At 35.7% G+C, this 27,898-nt stretch overlaps 2 protein-coding genes, 1 long non-coding RNA gene and 5 other non-coding genes across 10 annotated transcripts in view; 6 read left to right on the top strand and 2 right to left on the bottom strand.

The window, feature by feature from the left end:
* The window catches only part of LOC106880162 (DNA mismatch repair protein Msh6), a 31,736-nt gene extending 29,826 nt beyond the window's left edge, over positions 1-1,910 (bottom strand). Inside the window, exon 1 of the mRNA XM_014930001.3 lies at positions 1,652-1,910. Coding sequence (XP_014785487.1) covers positions 1,652-1,838 — 187 coding nt within the window. The 5' untranslated portion in view covers positions 1,839-1,910. The remainder of the gene's footprint in view (positions 1-1,651) is intronic.
* A 6,121-nt stretch (positions 1,911-8,031) lies between these two features.
* On the top strand, positions 8,032-19,203 carry LOC106880171 (uncharacterized). Its single transcript, XM_014930016.3, has 5 exons — positions 8,032-8,218; positions 9,935-9,998; positions 10,251-10,532; positions 12,666-12,785; positions 19,065-19,203. Exons 1-4 carry the CDS (start codon positions 8,178-8,180, stop codon positions 12,741-12,743), a joined length of 465 nt encoding a protein of 154 aa, XP_014785502.1. The 5' UTR covers positions 8,032-8,177; the 3' UTR covers positions 12,744-12,785; positions 19,065-19,203.
* On the top strand, positions 13,711-13,812 carry LOC128247733 (small nucleolar RNA SNORD16). The gene has a single exon (XR_008264095.1). It is a non-coding gene; the product is annotated as a small nucleolar RNA SNORD16 (small nucleolar RNA).
* Positions 16,196-16,298, top strand: LOC128247731 (small nucleolar RNA SNORD16). The gene has a single exon (XR_008264093.1). It is a non-coding gene; the product is annotated as a small nucleolar RNA SNORD16 (small nucleolar RNA).
* Positions 16,953-17,055, top strand: LOC128247729 (small nucleolar RNA SNORD16). Its single transcript, XR_008264091.2, has one exon. It is a non-coding gene; the product is annotated as a small nucleolar RNA SNORD16 (small nucleolar RNA).
* LOC128247730 (small nucleolar RNA SNORD16) lies at positions 17,577-17,679 on the top strand. Its single transcript, XR_008264092.1, has one exon. It is a non-coding gene; the product is annotated as a small nucleolar RNA SNORD16 (small nucleolar RNA).
* LOC128247732 (small nucleolar RNA SNORD16) lies at positions 18,484-18,586 on the top strand. The gene has a single exon (XR_008264094.2). It is a non-coding gene; the product is annotated as a small nucleolar RNA SNORD16 (small nucleolar RNA).
* Positions 19,204-19,513: 310 nt separating the features above from the next.
* On the bottom strand, positions 19,514-27,508 carry LOC106880153 (DNA-directed RNA polymerases I, II, and III subunit RPABC4). 3 transcript variants are annotated; one of them, XR_016241708.1, is made up of 5 exons: positions 27,369-27,507; positions 24,828-24,963; positions 22,236-22,315; positions 21,779-21,871; positions 19,514-19,606 (listed from the first exon to the last, which is right to left on the bottom strand). It is a non-coding gene; the product is annotated as a DNA-directed RNA polymerases I, II, and III subunit RPABC4 (long non-coding RNA). The 3 variants fall into 3 exon arrangements; XR_008264011.2 differs by lacking the exon at positions 27,369-27,507 and adding an exon at positions 25,807-25,828; XR_016241709.1 differs by lacking the exon at positions 24,828-24,963 and having other exon boundaries at positions 27,369-27,508.
* Between the last annotated feature and the right edge of the window lie 390 nt (positions 27,509-27,898).

Below are 27,898 nucleotides of genomic sequence, written 5' to 3'. Positions count from 1 at the left end.
GGTATGAAGTGAGTAGAAGTAGATAGGGGTAGATTGCACAGTCGCTTTCAAGACTATGTATCGAGAACTACATTATCCAATGTATCCTATTAAGAGTGAATATTTCGCTACGATTTCTAGCAGATAGAGTAACCCCCCTAGAAGCTTTCTTGTTGGCTAGTAGGTTTTTAAGTTTTGTAGAGGCTGGAAAATTTGGGTCAGTGTAAGGGAAAAAGAGGGGATGAGAGGACAGGTTGTTATTTCTCTGGCAATAACTACAATGCTACAATGATTGAACTATGATATATATTTCAAAACTGTTTCTCTTCTGACATATGAATTAAAGACACCGAATAAGTGGTATATTTTCTTTATACTAAAACGTAGTCTGCAGTTTGCAGCTATCCCCAGTGTGTAGGTAGAGAAGAATTCAGGGTCCAAATTTTTGATATGAATTACTTTATCTGAACAAACCTAGATTAAGGTGTTTCACAAACCGTAAATATTTCTGAATGTAGCGAGGTATTTTATTTACATTGTTTACACGCAACAGTTTATAAGTAATGATAGTATAAAGAGATTCTACTTAAACCAGAATTTCGCCGGAAGAAAAATGATATAATGCACAGATCGGGCTAATGCAGAATCGCACCTCTCCTTGAAAAATGCATTTTTTTTTTTTCTTTTTGAAGACTTCAATTAAGTCGGCAATTATTCATCAGAATGTAGAGAGTGAAATAGTGAAATATAAGGGACCATGATACTCAATGACAAGGTTATATAAATCCAGTAGAGTAATGACGAGGAGGAGAGGGTCGCAGCACTTCTGGGCCTATATAGACTTTGCCGACGGAAAAGCAAAATCAAGATCTTGTCCCAGGATCATACACTCTAGCTACGCCGCTACTATAAACTATGAAATTTTAAGGGTATTAACTAGTTTCAGTCATTCGATTTAGTCTGTGCGGAGGCACTGCCTGCGATACTAACAATAAAACTTTTGTGACCCTTCACAAACTATCAAATGAACTACTTCTCTATAACATTGCATTCCCTTAGATTTGTATCGACTGTGGAAGTTTTTTTTTTTTTTCATACATTGATTTCGGCCAGTATTGGCCCAAAACATATTTAACTTAACAACACTACATGAGAATGACATCGAATTAAAAGACCCTTTCACTAAAGACAGCAGGTTGTTTTCAGTCATATTTAGAAAACCATTCTCATTAAAATAAATGGTATTTAAACAAAGTCGAAAAAGCAGACAAAAAAATGCTAGATTAAATCCAATTAGATTGCAAGACAATGAACTAAGATATTGATTCTTCCTTCGAGTCCAAGAAAAGTTTTGTTTCTTTATGTTGAAAACCAAGTTAAAGCAAAAATTAAAGCTACCACTAAAGTCAGCAAAATATTAAGGGCAACACAAATTTTAAATTTTATAATTTATTTTATAGATATAGACGATAGAAAATTTGTAAATATTTTTTATATTTACTCATGTTTCTATTTCACTCTCAGGTACTCAATCAATAACTTTGCTACTGGACACCCTGTACAACGAATGTATGGCTACCACATCATCACGTCTACTGATATTTTTACGAAAATTAAACATTAATTTTTTATCATAGCAAATATAAAACATGCTAATTCATCTCTGTCTTACCAGGAGTAATTTCGCCATTTTTCTCATTCGTCTTTTTACTACTAGTTGGTGTGGTGTTGTTAGATGTTGCTTGTAGATTGCTATTGCTACCTGAATTACTCGGAGTCTTCGGAGAAAGCACTTGATTCTCGGTAGTCTTCTTGGGTGTCTTTGAAAAGTAAGAAAATATCGTGTTGACTTTCCCCATGTTTACTTCTTACGGTCAACGAAGGCACTAGTGAATGTATTTGTAAACCAAACTACAGACACACAGAAATCTACCGCGTTGTCAAAAGCCACGTGACTTGAGAGGGTTTTCCCGCGATTTATTGTCAACATTGCACCTTAATTTTTTTGATTATGATGTTTTTCTTTTATATACTTCAAATAATATTAAATTATTATATGTATAAACAATTAATACATTTGGGGATTCCGTCGGTGTTTTTCATTGGCTTGAAAATGTGTTTGCTGTTATATTTTTATTTCTTAAAATGACAAAGTTGTAAACAAGTTTTTCGAATAAAATCAGTTTCAAGATCGACTAAGGGCTGTAGGTGTATAAAGGAGAACCAATACAAACTCACGAAAGAAAAAGTTACAGATCATTGTTTGCAAAGTATTTTAGCTCTTTATGATGCTATCCACCTGTTAATGTAACAAGTTTAAGCATTAAGTACAGGTATTTAGATGAGTGTTAAAACCAAGTCAACCGCAGAGAGAGCTATTACATGGTCGTTTGAACGGCTGGAAATATTTCTAAATTTCCCTCAAAGGACATTTTTCCTGTCAAAATACACTGGACAATGTATCTTTGATATACAAAAGGATGGTGTGGTTAAAACTGAGATACCTTTGAACAAATATCGATCATGCTTGACCTGCAATGAAGCAAGGCAATGTAATGAGAGCATCTCCATGCCTCGCTTGAAATAGCAGTCGAACTTTATTATCGCCATAATCGAGCGAGTCAACATAGTTGCTCGAGCTACAAGAATTAGAATCCAATCTCTTTCAAGTCATATTCTACCGTCTTAAAAACGAAACGATACTTTGGATATTGTACTTTTAGCTAGACTATGACGAAGTAAAATGTGACGGTTAGATCTCGAACTCTTTTAATCTATCTATTGGGTTGTCCAGAAAGTTCGTGCCGATTTTTAAAGGAAAGAAAAAGGTCAATAAATACTTGCCATTACATTTATAATCAACCATATATGAACCATTTTGTTGCACAATACGTCTCCATCTTCCCTTTAACTTGAAAATACCCTCTTCCCAGAATTGAGGTGGTTTCATGGCAAATAAGTCGAAAGGTAAGCTACTATAAATCAGCACGAACTTTCCGCACAACCCAATATTTTATCAAGGCTGAACTGAGGCAAAACAACGCAGCTAGGCAACATTAATTAATGCTATATATCTCGTTCTCATATGTAAGTGGCATTTTTAAAAGTGTATACATACACGTATATATACACCAACGTTGAAACATTGGTTCGGCTTATATACAAGAAGACACACAGTAATCTAGTGGTCATTAAGGAAACTAGGCAGCTACGAGAGACTTGTAAAAGACTGTACAAGCTGTATACAAAGATGCAGTTAGTGAATTTAGTATAAAGGTTCAGTTCATCAAGGGTCAGTCCTCTCCTATTCATCTTAGTTCTACAGGTCATCACAGAGGAGTATAAGACAGGCTGTTGATAATATAGTTCTCATGGCTGAATGAATAGTGAAATTTGAAAGAAAATTTCAGGCATTAAATATAAGCCTAGAACTGAAATGTCTCAAGGTAAACCTAGCAAAGACAAAGGTTTTAGTATGTAAGAAAGAAGACAGGACCGTGATATCTTCAGAGAAATGGCCTTGCTTGATACTCAGAAAAGGAGTAAGTAAAAATTCCATATACTGTAACCCAATGGATACACATATAATGTAGTGGAATCACAGGCAGAGTAACAAAGAACATAAGCTCCATATGTAATAGATGCACTTGAACAGTACATACTATGAACATGTAGCAAGATTTGAGACCAAATTGGGAAATTGCCAGGTTAAAATCACAGCTTAGCAACAGCTTTTTCATGTGATCAGCCAAGTGATGGACCAATAAGCATCAACACATCATGTGATACATCTTTCAAGAAGTTGCTCAAACACTCCTTTACGAAACTTATAAATAGGTACATTTTGAGTGCCAAACTTCAGTTTGTGGCCACCTGCAGCTAAGCTAGCCACATTTTCATTTTGCTCCTTTTAACAATTGTTCTCATGACTTTTTAAATCAACCTTGACAGCAACTCTAGTTCACCAGTGTGTATATTTTCTCCTGTCTTGGCAGCATAATTACAAAGCTTTCTTTATCAACTTTTCATAAGAGCTATACAATTATCCTTTCAGTGTGTAAACTTTGTTGATGCATCTTTAATTTATGACCAACATGGAAAATATTTGTGCAGTGAAATAAAATTCTGCCAATTGTTAATGAGTGCTGTGCATTCATTATATGCAGTCAGAACCCAAGTATTGTACATTGGAAACAGATTTTCTTAAATGCATGGATGGCTCACTAGAAATAGCAGACAGCTTTTGTTGCCTCAGCAGTATAATTAGCAAGTATAATAGCTGTGGGGATGAGCCGGAAGAGGGCCATGACGTCAATGGTCAAGGGACTAACCAGAAGAGGAAGCGTGAGAAGGGAAGAGCAGGGGTGAAAACATTGTAGCAATGCTACAATGTTTTTGATCTTAGATCTGCCTGATCAAGGCTAGCCCGAGATTAAACAGCATGTCACTTTTGCTTTAACTTTTTGTCCACTTAAAATGTCATCATCATCATCATTGTTTAACGTCCGCTTTCCATGCTAGCATGGGTTGGACGATTTGACCGAAGTAAAATAATTTTAGAGTGAAGGTCCTTTCCTCTTCATTTCTGACACTGAAAAAGGATTTGGTGCTAGTACATTGTCACACCTCATTTGACAGTTTTGCTTTTGGAATGTTTCACCCCAATACTTCTACTTCTTACATTTTCATTTCAGTTTGACACTAATATATAATAACTACATATAGAAAATATATGAACTTTAAAATAAACTAATTTGAGAGTCTGCAATGTTCCCAATCAGGCAGTTAATAAAAGGGAGATAATCACTTCTCCTTGGTAGGGTTAGAAGCTTGAATTTAAAATTGAGGAAAAGATACATATTAATTAATTAATTTGTTGCTTTAGCATAAGAAATGCATAAGGTGAAGGAAGATCTGTAGCAGAGAAGAATTCAATACACAAAGCTGTAGTTTTGCGGAAGACCACATCTAGAACTCAAAATTCTTGGACTATCCAATTTGTGGTATTCAGGTACTGCCTCATCACAGGTTGTCCCAGAAAAGGATCAAATAAGGTGGAAATTAATGTCAATTATAAAAACAAAAAAAGGTTATGGTTAGTCCACATTACTCCATAAGGACCTTAGGGCTGATTTCCCTGTTTCTTTGGCATATATATTCCCTGGAGTGGACTAGAGTAATGCAAAAATGAAGTGTTTTTCTCAAGCACACAATGCATCACCTGGTCCAGGAATCAAAACCATAATCTTACAATCATGAGTCCAACACCCTAACCACTAAGCCATGTGCCTCCTAAAAAAAAAAAAATGGGGGAGGAACAAATGATTTGCTCATTGCTATTGTCAAGGGAGGTTCGGTCAAGCAACCACAGAAGCTATCTGGCTACTGTAGATGAATGTATAGCAACAGAAAACAGCAGTGAATGTGTTAGGAAAAAGTAACATTTTATGTCACCTCAGAAACAGGAAATTTCAGCCAACTCAAATTGGTCTATGCTTCAAAGGGTTACAACTATAAGAATATCGGTTTCAAATTTTGGCACAAGGCCTGAAATTCTGGGAGAGGAGATAAGTTGATTACATCGATCCCAGTCTTCAACTGGTACTTATTTATCGACCTCAAAAGGATGAAAGGCAAAGTCAACCTTGGCAGAATGTGAACACAGAACATAAAGATTGATGAAATGCTGTTGAGCATTTTGCCTGGCGTGCTAATGGCTTGAATCCAGGTAAAAAAGTCACAGGGGTTTTGTTCGGGCGGGTGTGTGTGTGTGTCTGAGGGGGTTTTGTCCAGATCCCATAAATTAATTGTGACTTTTTTTCCTGTGACTTTATTACTGGCCACCATAAATTAATTGTGTCCCAGCCAAAATTGTGACTTTTTTCCTGTGACTTCATCACTGGTCACCAATGATTCTACCAGCCCATCACCTTACAATTACATCTAAAAAAGTTCAGACAGTGCAAATGTTTGTGGTGTGGATCTGAAACGCAATACTCAAAAGGTGAGCAAACTTCAAGAAATGACACATAGGAAGTGATGTATAAAGTCTACAACATGGCTCAATGATGAATTGCTGGCTCATGTATAACATTTAAAAGGGTGGAAAAATTCTTGATCTGTACTATTTCTGGGTTCATCTAAAATTTGAATTTTAAATTGAGGAAAAGATACATATTTACTAATTAATTTATTTGTTGCTTTAGCATAAGAAATGCATAAGGTGAAGGAAGATCTGTAGCAGAGAAGAATTCAATACACAAAGCTGTAGTTTTGCGGAAGACCACATCTAGAACTCAAAATTCTTGGACTATCCAATTTGTGGTATTCAGGTGCTGCCTCATCACAGGTTGTCCTAGAAAAGGACCGAATAAGGTGGAAATTAATGTCAATTATAAAAACAAAAAAGGTTATGGTTAGTCCACATTACTCCATAAGGACCTTAGGGCTGATTTCCCCGTTTCTTTGGCATATATATTTCCTGGATGGGATGACGCTGGTCCATCACAGGATCTAAAATTGTTCCTGGAAATGATCAAATATCAGCAAGGAATTAAAAGACATTGGTATGATTATTGACCTAAATTAATTCTGCTGAGATGCAAGGAAAAACTTATTTTCTATCTTTTAGATGTTTCACTCATTGGACTGTTGTCATACTAGGATACCACCGTAAAGGGTTTAGTAGAATAAATCGCCCCCAATGACTTATTTTTTTAATGCCTGGTACTTGTTCTATTGGTCTCTTTCTGCCGAACCCTTGAATTACGGGGGCGCAAACAAACCAACACTGGTTGTCAGGCCGTGATAGGAGACAAATACAAACACACAAATGTGTATACACATACTAGCGACGGGCTTCCTTACAGTTCCCGTCTGCATATTGGTCGGCCCGGGACTATAGTAGGAAATACTTGCTCAATGTGTCGCGCAGTGGGACTGAACCCAAACCCACATGGTTGCAAAACGAGCTTGTAAACCACACATTCAACCGGTTTGGGAACTAAATTATTACTGCTTTATATCCTCTGTCACAACCTTTTTTAAAGTAAATTTCGTACTTTCTAAATGGCTCTATATATCAAATAAATGTTTTAACAAAACATGTTTTATATTCACCGTCTCCTGTTTTTTTAACTTTCGGTCTATAACATAATTTTTAAAATCTTTAAAAGTTATTTCATTTCGTTAATCTATTTATTTCCATCTTTCTTACATACAAATGCTTAAGGAAAAAGTATATTTGTTTGGAAGCGATTTGATTTTTGCTGATTCATGAAGGAGACTTGGTTATTATTTCTAGTACGTCGGGCGGTTACATATAGGCTCTGGCTACTATGATTGAGCGGAAAGCAAAAGAATAAGTGATGTACAAAAACAAAAATTGTGCGATAAACGAAAAACGAATTTGTTAAGCGAGCTGCGGGCAAAATGGTTAGCACGCCGGGCAAAATTGTTTAGCGGTATTTAATCCGTCTTTACGTCCTGAGTTCAAATTCCGCCGAGGTCGACTTTGCGTTTCATCCTTTCGGTGTCGGTAAAATAAGAAGTCCATGTCAAGAACTAGGGTCGATGTAATCGATTTCCCTCCTCTCAAAAACTTCTGGTCCCGAGCCAAAATTTGGAACCATTATTATTATAATCGTTCAACTGCAAAACCTAAGGAAAATCAAAACTTGCGGGAGTGAAACCAACATGATCGCCAAGAAAAGAACTAGAATTATTTGTCGTACTAGCATCCATACTTAAATTGGCATAGCTACACAATTGTGCCACTCATTCCCTACCACTAATATCCATTTCTGTGATAGTTATGAGGAAACAAAGATAGTAGAGGAATACGCTTAAATTCCTACTTCTTTTACATATATATATATTTCATGTGATTTGTCGACAATGGTTTTCTCGAGATTTAATAAAGTCCTGTTCCAATCAGTAAAAACTTAGAGATTGCATTTCGTGATTAGCTGAGAATTAATCCCAAATATCTGTCCATCCATACTTCTGCAATTCTGACTATTCTTTCATTCCATAGTATAATGACGCAGGCGTAGTTGAACGTTGCAATTATCTCCTCCTTCCTTTTCAAGCGTGGCTCTCCATCTACACCTGACCTGTTCTCTGAGAGTTCCACAAACTTTGTCTATTTTTTGTCGCTCTACCTTTTAAAAGCAGACCAACTCTTGTGATATTGATAAATGACTATGGCACGCAAAAAGAATAAGCAAGCTTACAAACCGTAAGTTGGTTGAAAATCATGTAATTTTTGTACTTTATTTTACAACATGGTGGCCACATAACCTAAAGCAGCACATGTCTCCTCGTATCCTCTCCCTCCCTTTTTCGTCAGTTTCTTTCTTCATTTCTCCATATATCACCCAGAGTCCTATTTAAATAATTAGTTAACTAGGAGAGAGATCATCTTCGTTACTGAATTTAATTCTCAAACTAACATCATTCTTCAAATTTATTCTGTTAAGCTTTTTTTTTCTATTTCTTATAATTATTAATTTATAAAGAAATATTTATTCTTGCACCATTACGTTCTGAGTTCAAATCCCTCCTAGATCAACTTTCATCCTTTCGGATCGATGAAATATAGGGTACTATTCAAGAAGAATGGTCCAAAGTATTAGGTTCAGTATAACCGATTGTTCCCTTCTCTCAAATTGAAGAGCTTCTAAGAAGGTATTATAAATAGCTGCTCTGAGAAAATGTATTTTAAGTTCTAAGAAATTGTCACGTGTCAATATTACCAGACACTTTGGATTTTTTAAAAGTTATTAATGTATTTCTTTCTTTATAATATATCTTTACTCATTTGAACAGACAGCTAAGTCTCGTAAGAGATGATGACGTTAGTAGATATATGATAGTTTTCCCGTATGAAAGTATTGATAAAACTTTGGTGAATACTCACTAAACGATCGAGACCGTATTACAATGACCGGTTTTGTGCTTTAACTTAATAAGCTATCTTCTATCCTCAAATCCAATTCATTTAACTCCTCATAAGATTAAAAAGATTGTAAGAAGTTTATATATATATATATATATGGCAATCTTACGATCCATCTCTTGCTAGCTCTGTATGAAATTCTACCTCTCGGAGTTAGAGCTTTTATTCCAGTTCTGACGTCGTTTCATTATCTGTTCACTTTTTACATACAATTATTCTTTTTAGGTAATTTGATGGCAAGTTTCAGTCTTAGTAAAACCGATTACTTGTCAGAACTTCGGGCTTTCTTGTTGCGGCAAATAAGATACTTTGTTGGAATAATCTTAAACCTTTCAAGTTCGCCCTTAGCACAGTTTCTAATAAATTTGAAATGCAAAATTTTATGCACTTGGAATTTAATCTTATGTAAACATAAATTAGTACCAGTAACTTTTAATACTGACATCTTTAAAAAAACGAAAGTCAACACATCTAATTTCCATATTGCCAAACAATCTTCCAGTTGGTAACTTTATCTAGCCTAAGTGAATTTTTCTTTACTTTTGCCACTTGATGTGTGTGTGCATTTAAAGGAACATGCCTTCGAGAAAATATTGTGGAATTTTCTTGCTTACAAGTTAATAATAATTTTTTTTTTCTCAAATTCTAGGCCGATGCATTTTTTCTTTTTTTAAAAAATTAATGTTAAAGTAGTTGACTTTAGAAAAGGCATCCAGCCACAGAAACTATGCCAATGCAGCCTTTGGAACTTGACACAATCCTCCTGCTCTTTGGATCTGGTTAAACCGTCCAACCCATGCCAGCATGGAAAACACGTTAAATGATTATGATCAATGAGGAAATGTTATTAAGGAAATATTGCTCTTTCTAGAAAAGTGAAATAGTATTGAAAGTAGTCAGGGTAAATTCTTCTTAATTTGACCAGTCTATTTAAATGCATCCACTACTTTTTTCTCCAAGTCTTGTCTGATGCTAATATTTTATTGTTATTTCTAGGCCAGCTGGTGGGGCCACTATCACGCCTGCTCAAGTAAACAAAACAAAAGCTCCATTAGACAGTGTAAGTATTGCAAATAAGCTGATGAAATCCCTTGTCTAAGAAAAAGCACTCCATTTTTCAGCATGTTTGTTAACTATTAACTTCTACTGTTCATCTGTTAAACCAGATATTGCAGAAGCTATTTCAGGATTGTGCTGACTAGATTTTTTTTTTCTTTGTATTATGTTCTTTTAGATGTAGCTTTTGGATCTTAGCTAAAAATCTGTTTCATCTTTTGTGAAACGTAAATTTTGAAATGTTCTCTTCTTACAGAAAACAGAAGCATTCGTAGACAGTTTGTATAATGCAACATTTCAGAGGTACGATGCACGACCAACATCCATGGAAGGTGTTTATATAGTACTTCGCTGGTATAAATTTAGTAAAACATGGATAACGCTGTATGTTGGTGAAGGAGATATCCGTTTAGAACTAAACCGCTTATTTGGCCCCTGCAAGACATGCAAACCAATTACCAAATACTTGTCATCAGTTTCTAAGGCTGATCGTAAGAGATTGCTTGCTCTGAAGTGGATTCCATATCCTGATTTTAAGGTAATTTGTATTCCATTTATTATTGAGAAAATGTACATAATCTGCTTTGAGGTGTTTAGGGTTATTGGTCAATTTTACAAACATTCTGTTCAAGCAAGTTGATTTTACACAAATGTACATTTGCACAATATATATATATATATATATATGGTGGCATGTAAAAGCACCCACTACACTCTCGGAGTGGTTGGCGTTAGGAAAGGCATCCAGCTGTAGAAACTCTGCCAAATCAGATTGTAGCCTGGTGTAGCCATCTGGTTCAGCAGTCCTCAGTGAAAATCGTCGAACCCATGCCAGCATGGAAAGCGGACGTTAAACGATGATGATATATATATATATATATCATCATCATCATCATCATTTAGCAATCCATTTTCCAAGCTGGCATGGGTTAGATGGGCTGACTGGGATGGATAGGCCAGAGAGCTGCACAGAGCTCCAGTCTGATTTGGCTTGGTTTCTATGGCTGGATGCCCTTCCTAATGCCAACCACTCCACATGTCACTGGCATTGGTCATGACTACAATTTCACTTAGCTTGACATGTCTTCTCAAGTACAGTAAATGGCATAACTACAGATCTCTGCCCCCCCCCGCCGCCGTCGTCACCTCCACTCCTGCTTCTTACCCCCTTCCCCTCCAACTCTTTTACTATTGTCCTTGTTTACAATTTACTACCTTTTCTTACAATTATCCCATGCTCTTGCAAACTCTACCTACCTACCATTCCTGATCCACTTCTACTTTCTCTTCTATTTACCTTCTTATAGCTTGGTGTCACCATCTTTATTACTCTTTCCAGTTTCTCCCTAATTACTTCCACCCACCTTTATATTATGTGGGGTAGCTATGTCTCTCCTTTACAGCAGGAAACCATTTCCCACCCCTATATCCTACTTCAATCACTCAACATCTAGCATTATGCTGCCTCTCTTTTTACTATACTGACTGGTCTTTGTGCCAGTAGCACGTAAAAGTACCCACTACACTCTCAGAGTGGTTGGCATTAGGAAGGGCATCCAGCTGTAGAAACTCTGCCAAATCAAATTGGAGCCTGGTGTAGCCATCTGGTTCACCAGTCCTCAGTCAAATCGTCCAACCCATGCTAGCATGGAAAGCGGAAGTTAAATGACGACCCAGTGAAGGCACATGGCTTAGTGGTTAGAGTATTGGCTCATGATTGTAATGTCACAAAGTGCAATTCTTGGCAGTGCATTGTGACTTTAAGCAAGACATTTTGTTCCATATTGTTCCAGTTCACTCAACCAGCAAAAATGAGTATTACCTTTATTTCAAAGGGCCAGCCTTGTCACAGTTTGTACCATACTGAATCTCCTTGGGAACTATGTTGAGGGTGTGCCTGTTTGTGGAGTGCTTAGCCACTTGCATGTTAATTTCATGAACAAGCTGTTAACATTGATTGGATCAACTGGAACCCTCAATGTTGTTGCTGTCAGAGCACCAGTTATGCTCTCGTTCAGTTGAGGGGGTCTTTTTAATCTTGCTAGTTATATGGCCATCTCACTAGTGCTGGCACCACAAGAAAAAGCACCCAATACACTCAGTAAAACTGTTGTCATTTGGAGGGGCATCCAGCCATAGAAACCATTTCAAAGCAGATAGTGGAGTTTGATGTAGTTCTCCAATTCATGGATCCTGTAGAAACTTTCAACCCATACCAGCATGGAAGGCAGATGTTAAATGATGATGATGATATCCTGAAGTACAAATCTAAGTGCTATAATGTATTGAATCTATTGTACTATTTCTGCTAAAGTTTGAACCATGTAAAGTGAAATAAGTAAAAATGCTATGCCACACTTCAAATGAATTGACAGCAGCTGATGATAATCTTGTTCAGTGTTACTAAATCATCATTATCATTTAGTTATTGGAAATTAGTGGCTCTAAGACATGCACAGAATATTGTTATATCATCTCCTTAATGTTATCTAAAAGGCTCTATCCTAAAATGATCACAATAAATGGCTTATACAGTGTTATTGATTCTAAGAATCCAATATTTCCATTTTGAATTGTAATCAGAAAATGTAATAACCTTTACAATATTTTATTTTTCTCATTTAAGGCACTGAATATATTACTGACAAAATGACATTTTTGTAATTTTTAGACTACCATGAAAGATATCAGAACTGTCATTGCTGCAAAATATAATGATGGTGGTGAACCGCCATTTAATTGCGTTTAGCAAAACATAAGAAGGCTTTAGCCTGCTTGTATACAGAATATGGTAAGTTCTTTTCGTTGATCCTTTTTTGCTACAATATTTCTAATTAAAAACGCACTCTGTCTCTTAAAAGTTTATAGTGATTTTGTAAAACAAATATAACAATATATTACAGTAGTACTTGGAACATAACTTGACAAAAAAAAAGCTAAAAGTATAGTGGGATATAAAGTTGATATATAATGTAATGTCTTTTTAGCCATTAGTACTAAATACCCATTATATTTTGGCAAAAATTCAGTTTTCCTTTTTCCTTTAAACTCTGGTACTTATTCTATTGGTCTCTTGTTGAAATCACTAAATTATAAGAGCATAAACAAACCAACACCAGCTGTTGAGCAGTGGTGGAGGTTACACAAACTCAATGGTGCATGTGCCCAAACATGCAAATAAACTCAAAAGGTATTGTTTGGCCCAGAGTTATAGAAGGAGAAAGACATGCAATGGGACTGAACTTGAAGCCATGTAGTTGCAAAGTGAGTCATGCCTGCATTTTCAGTTAGAAACAAAAATGAATAGTCATTTGCTTTTGAATAAATCTCAAAGAAGATTATAATCGATTTCTGCAGAAAATATATAGAAACAAAACGTGGGCAAGTAATATTTCATGCATGTGTTATACTTTTTCCAGATAATGTATATAACATGAATACTCGCTATTCTGGTGTCATATTATTCAATGTTTATTTGAGAACTTACTCTTCAATGCCATATTGATGCTGGTTGGGAATAATTAAAAGATTTTTGATTTTATTTGCTTGGTATATGCTATGAATACAAGATGTAAGAAAGTATTTTGTTGTGGACGTATTTACCACTAGTAATATTCTATTAAGGCGAAGTTTACAACATATTCCTGTCATTTCATGAACGATAATTTTTTCCTCTCTGTTTAGTGATATTTTTGTACTATAGTGTTGAGCTAACTTGCAATGATGCTGTAATTTGCGTCTGATGGTGCAGTGTGCAGACAGTTGCCTGCTGTCAATTAATGTCACTGGCTCTCATTGAAGAAGTTTTAAACTGAGCAAGTTAATTGAAGCGAAGAATTCATTAAATTTTGTTTAAGGATTCTGTAATTTTAGGTGCTATTTTGTATGATAATTTAATATTAAGTAGAAAAAATTATCTACAGTACCTCTTAGGTCTTCTCAGTAAGTTAACTGAGAGATTCAGGTTGGAAAGTGTATAATAGTGAAGGAGCAAATGGTAGGTTGGTATGTTATGTTTAGTGTGGATATGGGTAGAATTTACTGGAGGTCTATTTATTGGTAGAAAGACAAGGAGACATCAATATAAATAACGATAGTATTGACTGTGATCTAAGGAGAATGATAGCTATCAGAATTATTGCCATTTTAATGTCTACTTTCCCTTGCTTGCCTGGGCTGGAGAGAGATTATTGAAGCAGGTTTTCTATGGTTTTCTGTCACCAAGCCTTTCTTGTTTCCAAGCAAGGTAATATTTCCCCATTGGAAGACATTCTAACAGAATATTGGAAAGGAAAGGCATTCATTTACAACATTATGTAATGTCAAGGCAAGGAGGTACACACACACACAGGGTTTGGACAAAATAATGGAAACACTTTAAAATTTCAAACAAATTTATTTTAATATGGGCTAGGACCACCTTTAGCAGTAATTACAGCTTAAATTCTACGAGGTATGAACTCGTACAAAGTTTGAATTGTTTTCATAGAATGTTCCTCGTGCCATTCAGTAACAACTTCAGCTGTGTGAATTGGTGCATTATCATCCTGAAAGATTGCGTTTCCCTCCGGAAACAGTTTCACAAACATAAAATGAATTTGATCAGATAAAATGAAGGTAAAGGATTACTTGTCCGAGAAAATAACATTCTTCTGCTGCTCTAAGGACCAATTCTGTAGGTTTTGACTCCACTCTAAATGCTTTGCAACATTTGTTTTTGTAAGTAGTGGTTTTCTGATTGCAGTCCTCCTGTGAAATCTGGCTTTGTGCAGCTCCCGGCAAACAGTTTTTGTGGAAACTGGGTTCTCGAGGTGGTCATTAAGCTCTGCAGTAATTTTGGGAGCTGCACTTTTTAAATTCTCACAAAGCACTAGTCAAGCCATGAGAGTTGCCAGGAGTGCATTCCAATGCAATAATTTTGAACATTTGTGGTGTATAATGAAAAGGCATTTCATCATCATCTAATGTTTTACGAGGTTTTAAATCTGGGTTTTGTCCCTGTTTTAGTTTTTTAAATCCGGGTTTTGTCCCCGTTAACAGGGGTGGCCAGATCTACCTCAATGCCATTGCAACCGAGGTAGATCATTTTAAGAAATGTGGTGGAAAACTAGCTCAGGAAGGTAGGGGTGCTACTCCCTGAGACCCCTTTCGGAGCCCCCCTGCCCTGTATAGTAAATACCCCACTGTGTAGTAAATGAGAATTCATGCTATTAAGTTAAGGTACAGGATTGGTGACAAGTAATGTTAAAAATTTTGCTGTATTGTAACTCTTGCATGCTACAAACTTCTGAGTTTAACTGGTAATGGCATGCAGTTGGAAATTCATCTTGTAACACAACACAAAATATTATCTATACTAGCTTGAACATCCAACAGAAATAGCCAGGAAAGTAACTTGAATTATGGTTCTATTAATTATCAAATCAATTTCTACCAAGTTATTTTTGGAATTTTCATATAAAGTAATTAAGTTGGACATTTGGTATCTCATTGAATTAGTCTTGGATATGGAAAACACAAAGGTTTTTTTTTGTTTTTCTTTGAGCATTAACTTGCAGTGATGCTGTAATTTGCGTCTGATGGTGCAGTGTGCAGACAACTGCCTATTGTCAACAATGCCACTGGCTCTCATTGAAGAACTTTGGAACTGAGCAAGTTGATTTAACATTGAAATATAATATAATATCCCGTCTATGAAATGTTGTTATAAGATTTCATGGAGAGGATCAGTTATAATTCTGATAGAAATAGCAATTCATGAGGAAAAGGATGCAATGTATAGGAATCAGTAAGAAAACTGAGGAAGTCCTTTTACAGCTATATATATATATCATCATTATTAACTATTGCAGTAGAGCATCATTGTTTCATGAAAATGTTAATGTCTTGAGTAATCTGGTGGCCAAACTGTACTCACTTTTGGTTTTTCAGTGATGACAGTTATTTGATCTGAAGTTAGGTGTTTCTTGTAACTCAATCCAATAACTGTTTGATTTTTTAATACAATTTACTTATGGATGGGTATTGTTAACAATAGCAAATGGAGTGAGTTTTTGTTATCCATAGTGAGATTTTGCTGATAGCTATGTTGCAATACATCATAAAGTCGGAGTTAATATTGTTACTCTGACAGCTTTGTTCTACTGTTGCTTTGTTTTAATTACATTAATATGATACACGTTGTATGAAGATAATCAAACTTGCAATGATGTGGTAATTTGCGTCTGATGGTGCAGTGTGCAGACAGCTGCCTGCTGTCAGTAAATGCCTCTGGCTCTCATTGAAGATAAGTTAAAACTGAGCAAGTTTATTTACTATTACCATCTTGTTGAAAATCTTCCAAGTCAAAACCTCAGTCCTGTAATGATTGAGCTGAAAATAACTAAAAAAGAAATAGGTTTGTTTATTTAAATACCTATAGTGTGTTTACTTGAGGTTAGATTATTTTGAAAATTGGAACATCAACCACTCTGAGAGTGTAATGGGTGCCGTTTGCATGACACCGGCACAGGTGCCAATTTGCGTGACTCTGGTATCTGCCACAGCTGTGATTTTGCTCAGCTTGATGGGTCTTAGTAATAAATTAATTGCAATTAGTGGCATGGACATCATAAAATAAAAAAAAGGTTGGTGAAGGGATTAAAGTTTCTTTCTCTAGATTAGAGTTCCTATCTTCCTTTGAATATAAATATGAGTGGTTCAATTCTGGTGGCATAAGACTGAGTGATAAATGTGCTGGCCGGTGAATTCATGTCACATAGGATGTTATGACTTACACTGCCCACCATAACTATATTCAGTAGAAGTAATGATAATTGTTTAGTAGCAAATGATCCATATGGTTTTATTTTTCTCTTACTTTTTCTCACCAAAAGCAAGCCTGTTTATTGTAACCATGACAACTGATGAGATACCGATTACATTGATGCCTGTGTTGTGTTTAAACCTGATGCTAACTTGCAATGATGTGGTAATTTGCGTCTGATGGTGCAGTGTGCAGACAGTTGCCTGCTGTCAGAAAATGCCACTGGCTCTCATTGAAGAAAAGTTAAAACTGAGCGAGTTTATATAAATGCGTCTACTTAAACATAAATGTTATGTAATTTTCAGGGTAACCTTTCAATACCAGCCATCTCATCCCAAATTTAACCATTTGAAACTATTTGCATAATCTAATTTAAACTGAAAAATTAATTTTTAAAATTTATGTAATATGGAAAGTTTATTCTTGTATTTTAATAATTTAGAGTTTAGCCTGATGTACGTTGTAAGAAGTTTATTACAAAGGCTTCTGGCTGTAAAACACAATCTCTAAAAGTTGTTCAACCCATACCAGCATGGAAAGCAAACAAAATTATCATGATACTTTACTAAACTCTAGTTTTATGTGGTGCAAGGGAATAAACAAATTTGCATAATCTTTATTTACCATAATAGTAACCAGCAAAAGAAGGATTAAGCTTGAGTGTAGACAAAGTTTTGCTGTCATTGTAGTTTACATAATATCATTACTACAATAGCTTACCGTTTAATTACATTTACATAACACATTATCTATGTAGTGTTTGAAGGTGATCAAACTTGCAATGATGTGGTAATTTGCGTCTGATGGTGCAGTGTGCAGACAGCTGCCTGCTGTCAGTAAATGCCTCTGGCTCTCATTGAAGATAAGTTAAAACTGAGCAGGTTTATTTACTATTACCATCTTGTTGAAAATCTTCCAAGTCAAAACCGCAGTCCTGTAATGATTGAGCTGAAAATAACTAAAAAAGAAATAGGTTTGTTTATTTAAATGCCTATAGTGTATTTACTTGAGGTTAGATTATTTTGAAAATTGGAACGCTAACCACTCTGAGAGTGTAATGGGTGCCATTTGCGTGACTCTGGTATCTGCCACAACTGTGATTTTGCTCAGCTTGATGGGTCTTAGTAATAAATTAATTGCAATTAGCGACATGGACATCATAAAATAAAAAAAGGTTTTCTCCTGACCTTTTTTTTTAGTAAGATTTGCAGGTAAATTAATTTTGTCCCTTCAGAAACAACATAGTCAAGTATGCATAGAAGTTTTGATGAAAAGATAATATCCAAACTAAATTGCAAAAATTCAGCAATATTCAGATCAATTTTAATGGTGGACATTACAAAATGTGAATAAATGGTGAAGGGATTAAAGTTTCTTTCTCTAGATTAGAGTTCATATCTTCCTTTGAATATAAATATGAGTGGTTCAATTCTGGTGGCATAAGACTGAGTGATAAATGTGCTGGCCGGTGAATTCATGTCACATAGGATGTTATGACTTACACTGCCCACCATAACTATATTCAGTAGAAGTAATGATAATTGTTTAGTAGCAAATGATCCATATGGTTTTATTTTTCTCTTACTTTTTCTCACCAAAAGCAAGCCTGTTTATTGTAACCATGACAACTGATGAGATACCGATTACATTGATGCCTGTGTTGTGATTAAACCTGATGCTAACTTGCAATGATGTGGTAATTTGCGTCTGATGGTGCAGTGTGCAGACAGTTGCCTGCTGTCAGTAAATGCCACTGGCTCTCATTGAAGAAAAGTTAAAACTGAGCGAGTTTATTCTTATGCTAAACATGAAATCATTAAATGTTACATAGTCTTCAGGTTGAGTCTTTCTGCTATGAAACACTTTGTCCCAAATTAACCAACTGTATTATAATCTAAAATTTCCTCTAAGCTGAAATTTCATTGCATAAATAAAGATCCAGAAGTTAAAACCACCAGTTTTCTGCAATACTTTTGTATCTCAAACTCTAGAACCTGTTTTTTTCTGTTATTTTAAAAATTTATTGCCGCACAAAAAGTTGATTTATTCATGTGAAAAATGTGTACAAATTAGTCAACGCTTTTGACACTAACCCAGATGAGGTTGTTCTTGGTTCTATGATACAAAGTGATCTCAATTAAAACCTCAGAATTACACTTTTCAAAATTAATCGCAACAAAGTATATTTCAATAGAAATATTGTAAAAGGGTTAAACATTTAATATTTTTCATTATTCATTGAAACTTTTTTTATCTTTATTACAGAAAGCTGGTCTATCTTGTGAATATAAGTCCATCTTAAACATCAAAGAGGTTTAAAGAACAGAAAACCTATTTTTGCTGTGAATTACTTTATAATTCTCACAACTTCCAATTTGGTAAATAAATGATGAATCTATATGAACATGGTGCCTTGTTTTTCTCCAATGTGATATACCCTAAAAACCCATGTAATTTATGCATTTTTCTCACAAGAATTAAAATAAACTTTAGGGGTGCATAAATTACATTAAATAAAATCTTCAGGAGTGATGGGGGAAAATTTTACCTGACCTGAGATTGCAGCTGACACTAGAAATTAGACAGGTTAAAAAAAATAAAAATGTGTTGTCCTAAATGTTAGACCGTTTGCTTGAAATAACAGATATGGAACCATCCTCGATTGATCTTATTTAAGAAGTTTCCAACAAAAATGAATAACAAAACTGAGTAAATGAAAATTATATATACATGGCTTTATTCAAGGCTATTTACAAATGAAGCTGCAAAAGAATCCTTCTCTGGTTACCGAGCATCAAACACAATCACTGAACAGGGTTAAGGTTCATAACTTTGGAAATCATTTAAAAAGCTGATTTTTTACCTGATATACAATAGCAATCAACTTGTGTGGAGGTACATGGCCTATTGGTTAGAGCAGCAAACTCACGGTCAAGGGATTGCAGGTTCGAATCTCAAACCAGGCAGATGTTTATGAGTGAAATATCTAAGTTCCATGTGGCTCCGGCAGAAGGTAATGGCGAACTTCTGCTGATTCTTTTGCCACAACTTTCTCACTCTTTCCTCCTGCAACTAGCAGCTCACCTGCGATGGACAGGCACCAGTCCAGGTGGGGAACTTACACACCAATAAAACCGGCCCTTATGAGCCAGGCATGGCTCGAGAAGGAACAAATGACATTCAACTTGTACTTAGACTAGGTTTCATTAATGAAGTCAAATATGTTTTCCATCTCTGCATAATTATTGTTTTTTATGGTTCAGTGCATTAAATGTGTCGACAAGAACTAACTTTTACGATCAATGGTTAAGTTGGATTGAGTAAGAAATTAGCAAAAGACAGATGACCTAAAACTTTCTGTAAACTTACACATCAGTTTATTGTGCAGTGAAAAACCTTCAAAATGAGATCTTAGTCACAGGTTTCTCAAAATCGCAAAGAACAAATGAAATAATCGGGATCAATTGTTTCTGCAAAACTGGTAAAAGTGAAAGACACATCCATTAAAAGTAAAGAAATTCTAATTAGTATTGATATTGAAGGTCAACCATTAAACTAACAGCTGAGCATAGCACTAAATATATTACAGTACTAGGTTGTGTCCCTTTGAATCTCGATTTTTTTTTTTGATTTTTTTCATTCACGATCAGAGGTGTACTCTTTTACTTGTTTCAGTCATTTGACTGCGGCCATGCTGGAGCACCGCCTTTAGTCGAGGAAATCGACCCCAGGACTTATTCTTTGGAAGCCTAGTACTTATTCTATCGGTCTGTTTTGCCGAACTGCTAAGTTACGGGGACGTAAACACACCAGCATCGGTTGTCAAGTGATGTTGGGGGGACAAACAGACACACAAATATATATATATATATACACGACGGGCTTCTTTCAGTTTCCGTCTACCAAATCCACTCACAAGGCTTTGGTCGGCCCGAGGCTATAGTAGAAGACACTTGCTAAAGGTGCCATGCAGTGGGACTGAACCCGTAACCATGTGGTTGGTAAGCAAGCTACTTATCACACAGCCACAGTAAATATTAATGTCAAAGCCATCAAATTATACTCTTCTCTTACATGTTCTACTGTAACATGTCGAATAAATAAAATGATAGTTATGTGATCTTTTTCTTTGCTAGGTTACATGTAGAGACTGGTTTAATTAGGCTCAACTTTGTAACCTTGGAAGGAAAATGAATAAGTATCATTTCATTTGTTTATTGCCCACAAGGGGCTAAACCTAGAGGGGACTAACAAGGACAGACAAAGGGATTAAGTCGATTACATCGACCCCAGTGCGTAACTAGTAATTAATTTTATCGATCCTGAATGAATGAAAGGCAAAGTCAACCTCAGCAGAATTTGAACTCAAAACGTAATGGCAGACGAAATACCGCATTTCGTCCGGCGTGCTAACGTTTCTGCCAGCTCGCTGCCTTAAAATTTCATTTCATTTGTTTCTGACACAGTACAATGCTACTGACACTGCTCACTTCTGAAAGAACGAATGGCTGTGTAGCTAAGACGCTTGCTTTGCAGCTACGTGGTTTCAGGTTCAGTACCACTGCACAGTACCTTGATCAAGTGTCTACTATAAACCCTGGGCTCACAAGTGCTATGAATGAATTTGATAGACAGAAACTATAGAAGACTCATCGTCCGTCTTATACGGGTGTGGAGGTATTTGTGCTCACTATTGCTTGACAACAGGTGTTGGTTTGTTCACATCCTCATAACCTAACATTTCAGCAAAAGAGATCAATACAATAAGTACTAGATATTTAAAATTAGTACTGGAGTCAACAGTATGGCCACAGTCCAATAACCGAAACAAGTAGAAAGTAAAAAAATATTCGCCCAGAAAGATACCCAATTACTGCAAAGTGATGCTCTACACGTTTTGATTTTAGTTATTACCAAGTGTTACCTAAAATCAGGTATTCTGTAAGCCATCCAGACCCATCTCAAATTTAAAAGGATACTTCTTGTTGTTCGTTTCTTGTACATAATTCTGTAACCACATTCTCGACAACGAATTGGATCTCTGGCTTTGATTTCATTTTCCTGATGGCATTCTACAAGTAAAACAAGAAACATTTTGTTGAATTATAGAAAAGGCTTTGAAACAAAACTTAGAATCAATACTGATTTCAAATTTTGGCACAAGGCAGCAATTTTGAGGGAGGGGGTAAGTAGATTACATCAACCCCATAGTTCAACTGGTACTTATTTTATCAACCCCGAAAATATGAAAGGCAAAGCTGACTTTCACAGAATTTGAACTCAGAATCTGAAGTCGGACAAAATTCCACTTACACCAACCCTCTAATGTTATTCTAAAAATATAATCACATCATCATCATTTCAAAGTTACAAAATAATTGCATGATCAATTTGAAACAATGTGAATTAATAAGAGTAATCTCAATACTAACTTACCTCCACATATATAAATCATGGCACTTTTTCTTGCAGCTGCCTGGTTACTGTCTTTATTTTGTTGCTCCATTGACTGATCTCTGTAATAAGACAAATCAATAATCACTTATTAAATGATCATAGTAAGCAAATTAGCAAATACTCATTACATTCTTAAACTAACGTAAGACAAAGAAATAATACAAATAAATGGAAAGCAAAACTACAAGAAAAAAAACTACATTCACTGAAGATTGTCCCAAATCACTATTCAGTACTTTTCTTGTTAGCTGTAATATCATCCGATTATTTTAATATGATGACCCAGTGTTTGTAGCTGAATCATCATCACTATCACCACATAAGATCCATCTTGGATGCTGGCATGGGTTGAACAGTTCAAAAGAAGTTGGCAAACCAGATGACTGTGCTAAGCTCCAATATTTACTTGGATATGGTTTCTTTGGCTAGATATCCTTCAGAAAGAATTATAGAATCATAGAAGAAAATTTGAATTTGGAAGCAAAATCTAAAACTAAGCAAAGATATTGTTTACATTGACAGTAATGAAGATAAAATTATTGCCATCTGGGAAGGGAACAAGCTCAATATACAGTAAAAAAGTAGGAATGTTACACAGTGTAGCTAATGTGAACTAAAAGTGAGTAGGAAATGCAGTGAGATTACAGGCAGGCTCATAGAGGACATTGTATGAAGGAGAAATTACAGGAATAATTAGCAGTAAAAAAAGCTATAAAATAAAATATTTCCTATGCTCAGAGGGATCTGTAGAAATAGTTGGTAGCATCTGTTAACTACCTAGGTGATCTAAACAGCTGTGAAAGTGGGTGCACCAAAGACATAGCCAGAGTAAGAAATGGAGCTATGACCTCTACTGCCAACAAAGAAAATCTCTGAGTGAGGGGCAGATTGTATGGGGCTTGTGTACTTGATGTGATAGGGCATGGTAGTGAAACACAGCATTGAATAGTAGAGGATGAGAAGATGGAAAAAAATTAGTTGAATATGCTTCACTGGAAGTGTTATGTTAGTAGTATGCATGTGCAAAAGAGCTTAAATCAACTGGGGGGAAAAAACTGGAATCAGATGCACTGAGCTAAGGAGAAAACTGCAATGATACAGACATGTAATTCATATGGATGATGATATTTGAATAAAAAGATGTCAAGAATTCCAAGTGGACAGAACTTGCAGAAAATGAAGGAAAACATGGAAAAGGCAATGAATGGTAATCTCAGGAGACTGAACTCATGAAGGAGGTGACAAATGATTAAGTGGCAACACAGTGTACTGGAAAACTCACCCAACCTATGCAAGTACAAAAAACAGGCATTAACGCTTTTGATACTGTATTCATTTTGAGATGCTCTGTATTTCTTTCAATTACTTTAAATATAACAAAGAATTTAGTAAAATAACTTCAGCTAGTGTTAGGAACATAAATTGTGACCAAGGTTTGGTGGAAGATTTTAATTCAAAACTTATGATGACTTGTATTTATTGGCAAAATGATTTTTCATCTATTTGATCACAAAAATTGTTTTGTTGCCCAAAAGAAAGAGCTTAAGTGCTGTTTGTCATGAAGTCAAGCATACACAAAACCAGTGACTCATTTGGATATATTGCAACATTAAGCAAATAAAAGCCCAATTTACTCTGTTGCTAGACTATAATAGCACCTCCCCAGAAAGCTGAGTGTTTGTTCTTCAGTTAGACTGAATCATATAATGTCTTGCCTAGAGAAATGAGGATATGTACACATCAGGATCTGAACACCAACTTACGTTTAACCTAATGCCTTTTCAGTGCAGGAGACGAGTTAGTTATTTAAGTTAAAAGGCTGAAATTAAGACAAAGGAAAGAATCTGTGTGTTGTCTAGTACAGTAAAAACAAAAAAAAAATTATTGGTAGCAAGAGGGGAATGTCAAGGTGTTGTTGGGTGTCAAAACTGTAAAATTGGCAAAGAAAAATATGTGAATGAGCTGAAGACTGTTCATTGTGATGAAGTTTTTGTCTATCAAGCACATAACTTGATCTATGTGAAGATAATGAGATTCGAGAATATTCAGTACCCTCTTTTCACTGTTGAGTTTAAAATCATTACAAGTTTAAAACAACCAAAGCTAGTTAGTTGTGACAATCAACCTGTCTCCCTATTAATAAAATTTTCAATGCTTTAATTTATAAAAGGGCTTACCTTCTCTTCATATTTTAATACTCTTACAAGATAAATGGACATAATATTGTTCTCCCATACTGACCACACAGGAGAATTAATAACCATGATCTAAGACACCAAGATTAAGCCAAATTTTCTCTATTTACAGCCTTCTATGTATGAGTCAAAGCCTGGTATGTGAAAACATGACCTTCAATGAAAATAGCAATTACATCCCTCTTAAATTATGCCCCACTCTCAAAAATGGAAGAACATATTGTTGACGAAAGTCAACCCTGATTAAAAGCATTGCAATTATGATCAATCCATTGTTTTAAAAATATTTAGGACATGTCCTCTTTTTTTTTTAAAGATGTTATAATATGGTTTGAGGGAAATGTTTAGTAGATTTAGTGATTGTGTAGAGAATTACCTTGTTGAATCCATGTTTTTTTTTTTTTTATGGTTTGGTCTAGAGGAAGGAGCTGTGCTTATTATTTTCACAAACCCCAGAAGACTGGTGAAATCGAAGCCGTTAATATTCCTCTTGAACAGTTGCAAGTTGACAGCTGCAGGAAAAGACACAAGCAAAAGTGAAATTCTAGAAGGCAGACATTCTAGGATTAAAAGGACAAAAAGTGGAGGGTAATGATTACTATGGAGTCTGAGGTGGCGGTTGGAATTTAATTGACAAGAGGAATTGTCTGAGTAAGGGTGGCATGTAACCCACCAGCTCCAAGGGCTAATCCCATTGTAGTCATTATCATCATTGTTCTAATGATCACTTTTCCATGTTTGCATAGGTCAAATGGAGTTTATTGAGGCATATTTTCTATGGCCAGATGTCCTTCTTGCTAGCAATCCTCACCTGTTTCCAAGCAGGGTAATATTTCCCTCATGGGCAGACATGTTCTTGCAGAATATTGGAAATAAATGACACTGCTTGTATCACAGTGACAATCATTTACAACTATAATTCATGCAATGTCAAAACAAGAAGACAAACACACACACATATATATATATATATATCTATATACACAAACATATGTTGGGCGTCTTTCAATTTTTTGTCTACACAAGGCTTTGACTGGCCTGGGGTCATAGTGGAAGACAGTTGCTGATGGTGCTATCCAGTGGGACTGAACCCTGAAAAATGTGGTTTGGAAGCAGATTCTCACTCACACAGCTGAGAGAGAGAGAGAGAGAGAGCAGACATGTCTTCAGACCAGAAGTTAGAGGGTGTTGCTGAGCAATTTCAATGTTTGTATGTTTAGCTAAAGCCCCATCCTAAGTGCAGGGGTACCCACTGTGGATCTCACTTGAGTTTTGTAGAGTTAGTAGTTGTTGGAGTTCAGAGTGAAATATTTCCTGGCCTTGAAAAGGAAGCTCTGTAAGTCGGGATGACATACCTGGAAGGGCTTTGATCACAAGTGTGATGGAGTAGGAGTAACTTGAAAAGAAAAAATACCAATATTCTCAGTAGCATCCTAATGCTGATATATCTAGTATCGAAGCAGTTTCTTTTTTCACATTAATAACAACTTTAAAGAATTGGGCTGTTCACAAATAAAAGAAATTTATAATAATGACATTTTGTTGTTGTTGGCACTCCGTCGCTCACGACGTCAAGGGTTCCAGTTGATCCGATCAACGGAACAGCCAGCTCGTGAAATTAACGTGCAAGTGGCTGAGCACTCCACAGACACGTGTATCCTTAACGTAGTTCTCGAGGGATATTCAGCGTGACAAGGCCGACCCTTTGAATTACAGGCACAACAGAAACAGGAAGTAAGAGTGAGAGAAAGTTGTGGTGAAAGAGTACAGCAGGGTTCGCCACCATCCCCTGCCGGAGCCTCGTGGATCTCTAGGTGTTTTCGCTCAATAAACATTCACAACGCCTGGTCTGGGAATCGAAACAGCGAGTCCGCTGCCCTAACCACTGGGCCATTGCGCCTCCACAATAATGACATTTAATAACCGACTTTTAAGCATTTACATATTCGTTTCGCTTACTCGGGATACCCAAGTCCAATTCTGTACTTTCCGGAATTGATTTTCTTTCCTTATCAATTCCTCAGTTATATGTACTTAAAAGCCAAAGACCGCCAGTTTGATAATGTAATAGTTTTACTTTACTGACGATTTTCAATCATCACAGCTTGTTAACGGTTGATTTTCTTTCACATTGATTTACTCTTTTTAGTTTGTTTCCCTTCGTTATCCATCATTAAATGCCCATAATTAGAAAGCTCATTATCTAAAGAACCAGTCCATGAGAATAAATTGACGGAATTGTTACAACATAGGATGGGATGCTTTGTTAGTTGTTCTGTCTCTACATTCTGAACCTTTGGGTAGTATACAACGCCTAGCACCACCACCACCTGGTACTTGGGTACCTTTAGTAGAGTTCACTCTGTTTTAAGGTTCGGGACAGGAGTCCCATTTTAAGATAACTTCCTTATTTCTTCCTACCAGTCACGGAGAACCTTTAAAAATATAAAGGAACATGATCACTGCCCTTCCCTCTCTGAACAAAGAGGAAAAATCTATTGTTTTGTCCAAGTGGGCGAAGGTGACGAAAACGCATACCACCCGTTTTCGACATTTAGGGTTAGGGTTACGCCGAAAACGGGTGGTGTGCATATTCTTTACCTCCGCCGATATACCTATATGTAATTTTTAGCAGATAGAACGATAGCAAAGAGGCTCAGCTTTATATATATATATATATATATATATATATATATATATATATATATATATGTGTGTGTGTGTGTGTGTGTGTATGTAAACTGGTGTTTAATATACAAGCACGTGGTAAAGAAATGCGGTGTGAATAGAGCATTTTGTTTCGTAAACACGTTTTAAATTACTTCAGATAACTGCTATTAAACATTGAATGGACAGATAAGGTATAACAAACATATAGACAACAGAAACCAAGAATAAATAGTTAATAAGAACTTACATGAGACAAACAACAATAACAGAATGAACCGTTGATAGAGAAATAAGGAATAACGAGAGAATTCGAGATTTAGAAGAATGCCCGGATCTATTTTAAAACGGGGGCCACATTTTTCATTAATGTTTTACGTAGTGTTTTTGGTACCGAAAGACTTTCAAACTTCGTATACTTATCTATTTTGTGTTATAGAACAGAAAAATATTTTTGTATTCGAATTTATTTCATGTAAAAAATTGTCTTATTTCGATAATTTCAACCAATCACTGACAAGTAGTCAGTTGTTTATATTTACTCCTTTGGTGTAAAGCGTATTTAATCTCCATACCTTCGTTTTATTTGCTTTTTTCATTTTAAATTTGCTTTAACCCTAACCATAGGGTTAGGGTTAATTGTTTCAGAATCGTTTGTTTATGTAGTCGGCACTTAATGTATATCGGCTGAATGGACGTCAGTGATTGGTTGAAATTACAGAAATACGACAACTTTAACATGGAATAACTTCTGGATTTCTTTTTTTTTTAAAGAAGACT

The sequence above is a fragment of the Octopus bimaculoides genome, chromosome 4 (genome assembly GCF_046866305.1).
Source record: "Octopus bimaculoides isolate indiv1 chromosome 4, ASM4686630v1, whole genome shotgun sequence".
In the NCBI taxonomy this organism is placed as follows: Eukaryota; Metazoa; Mollusca; class Cephalopoda; order Octopoda; family Octopodidae; genus Octopus; species Octopus bimaculoides.
Note: the sequence above shows the minus strand (reverse complement) of the source record. Positions and strands in the feature narration are given on the sequence as shown.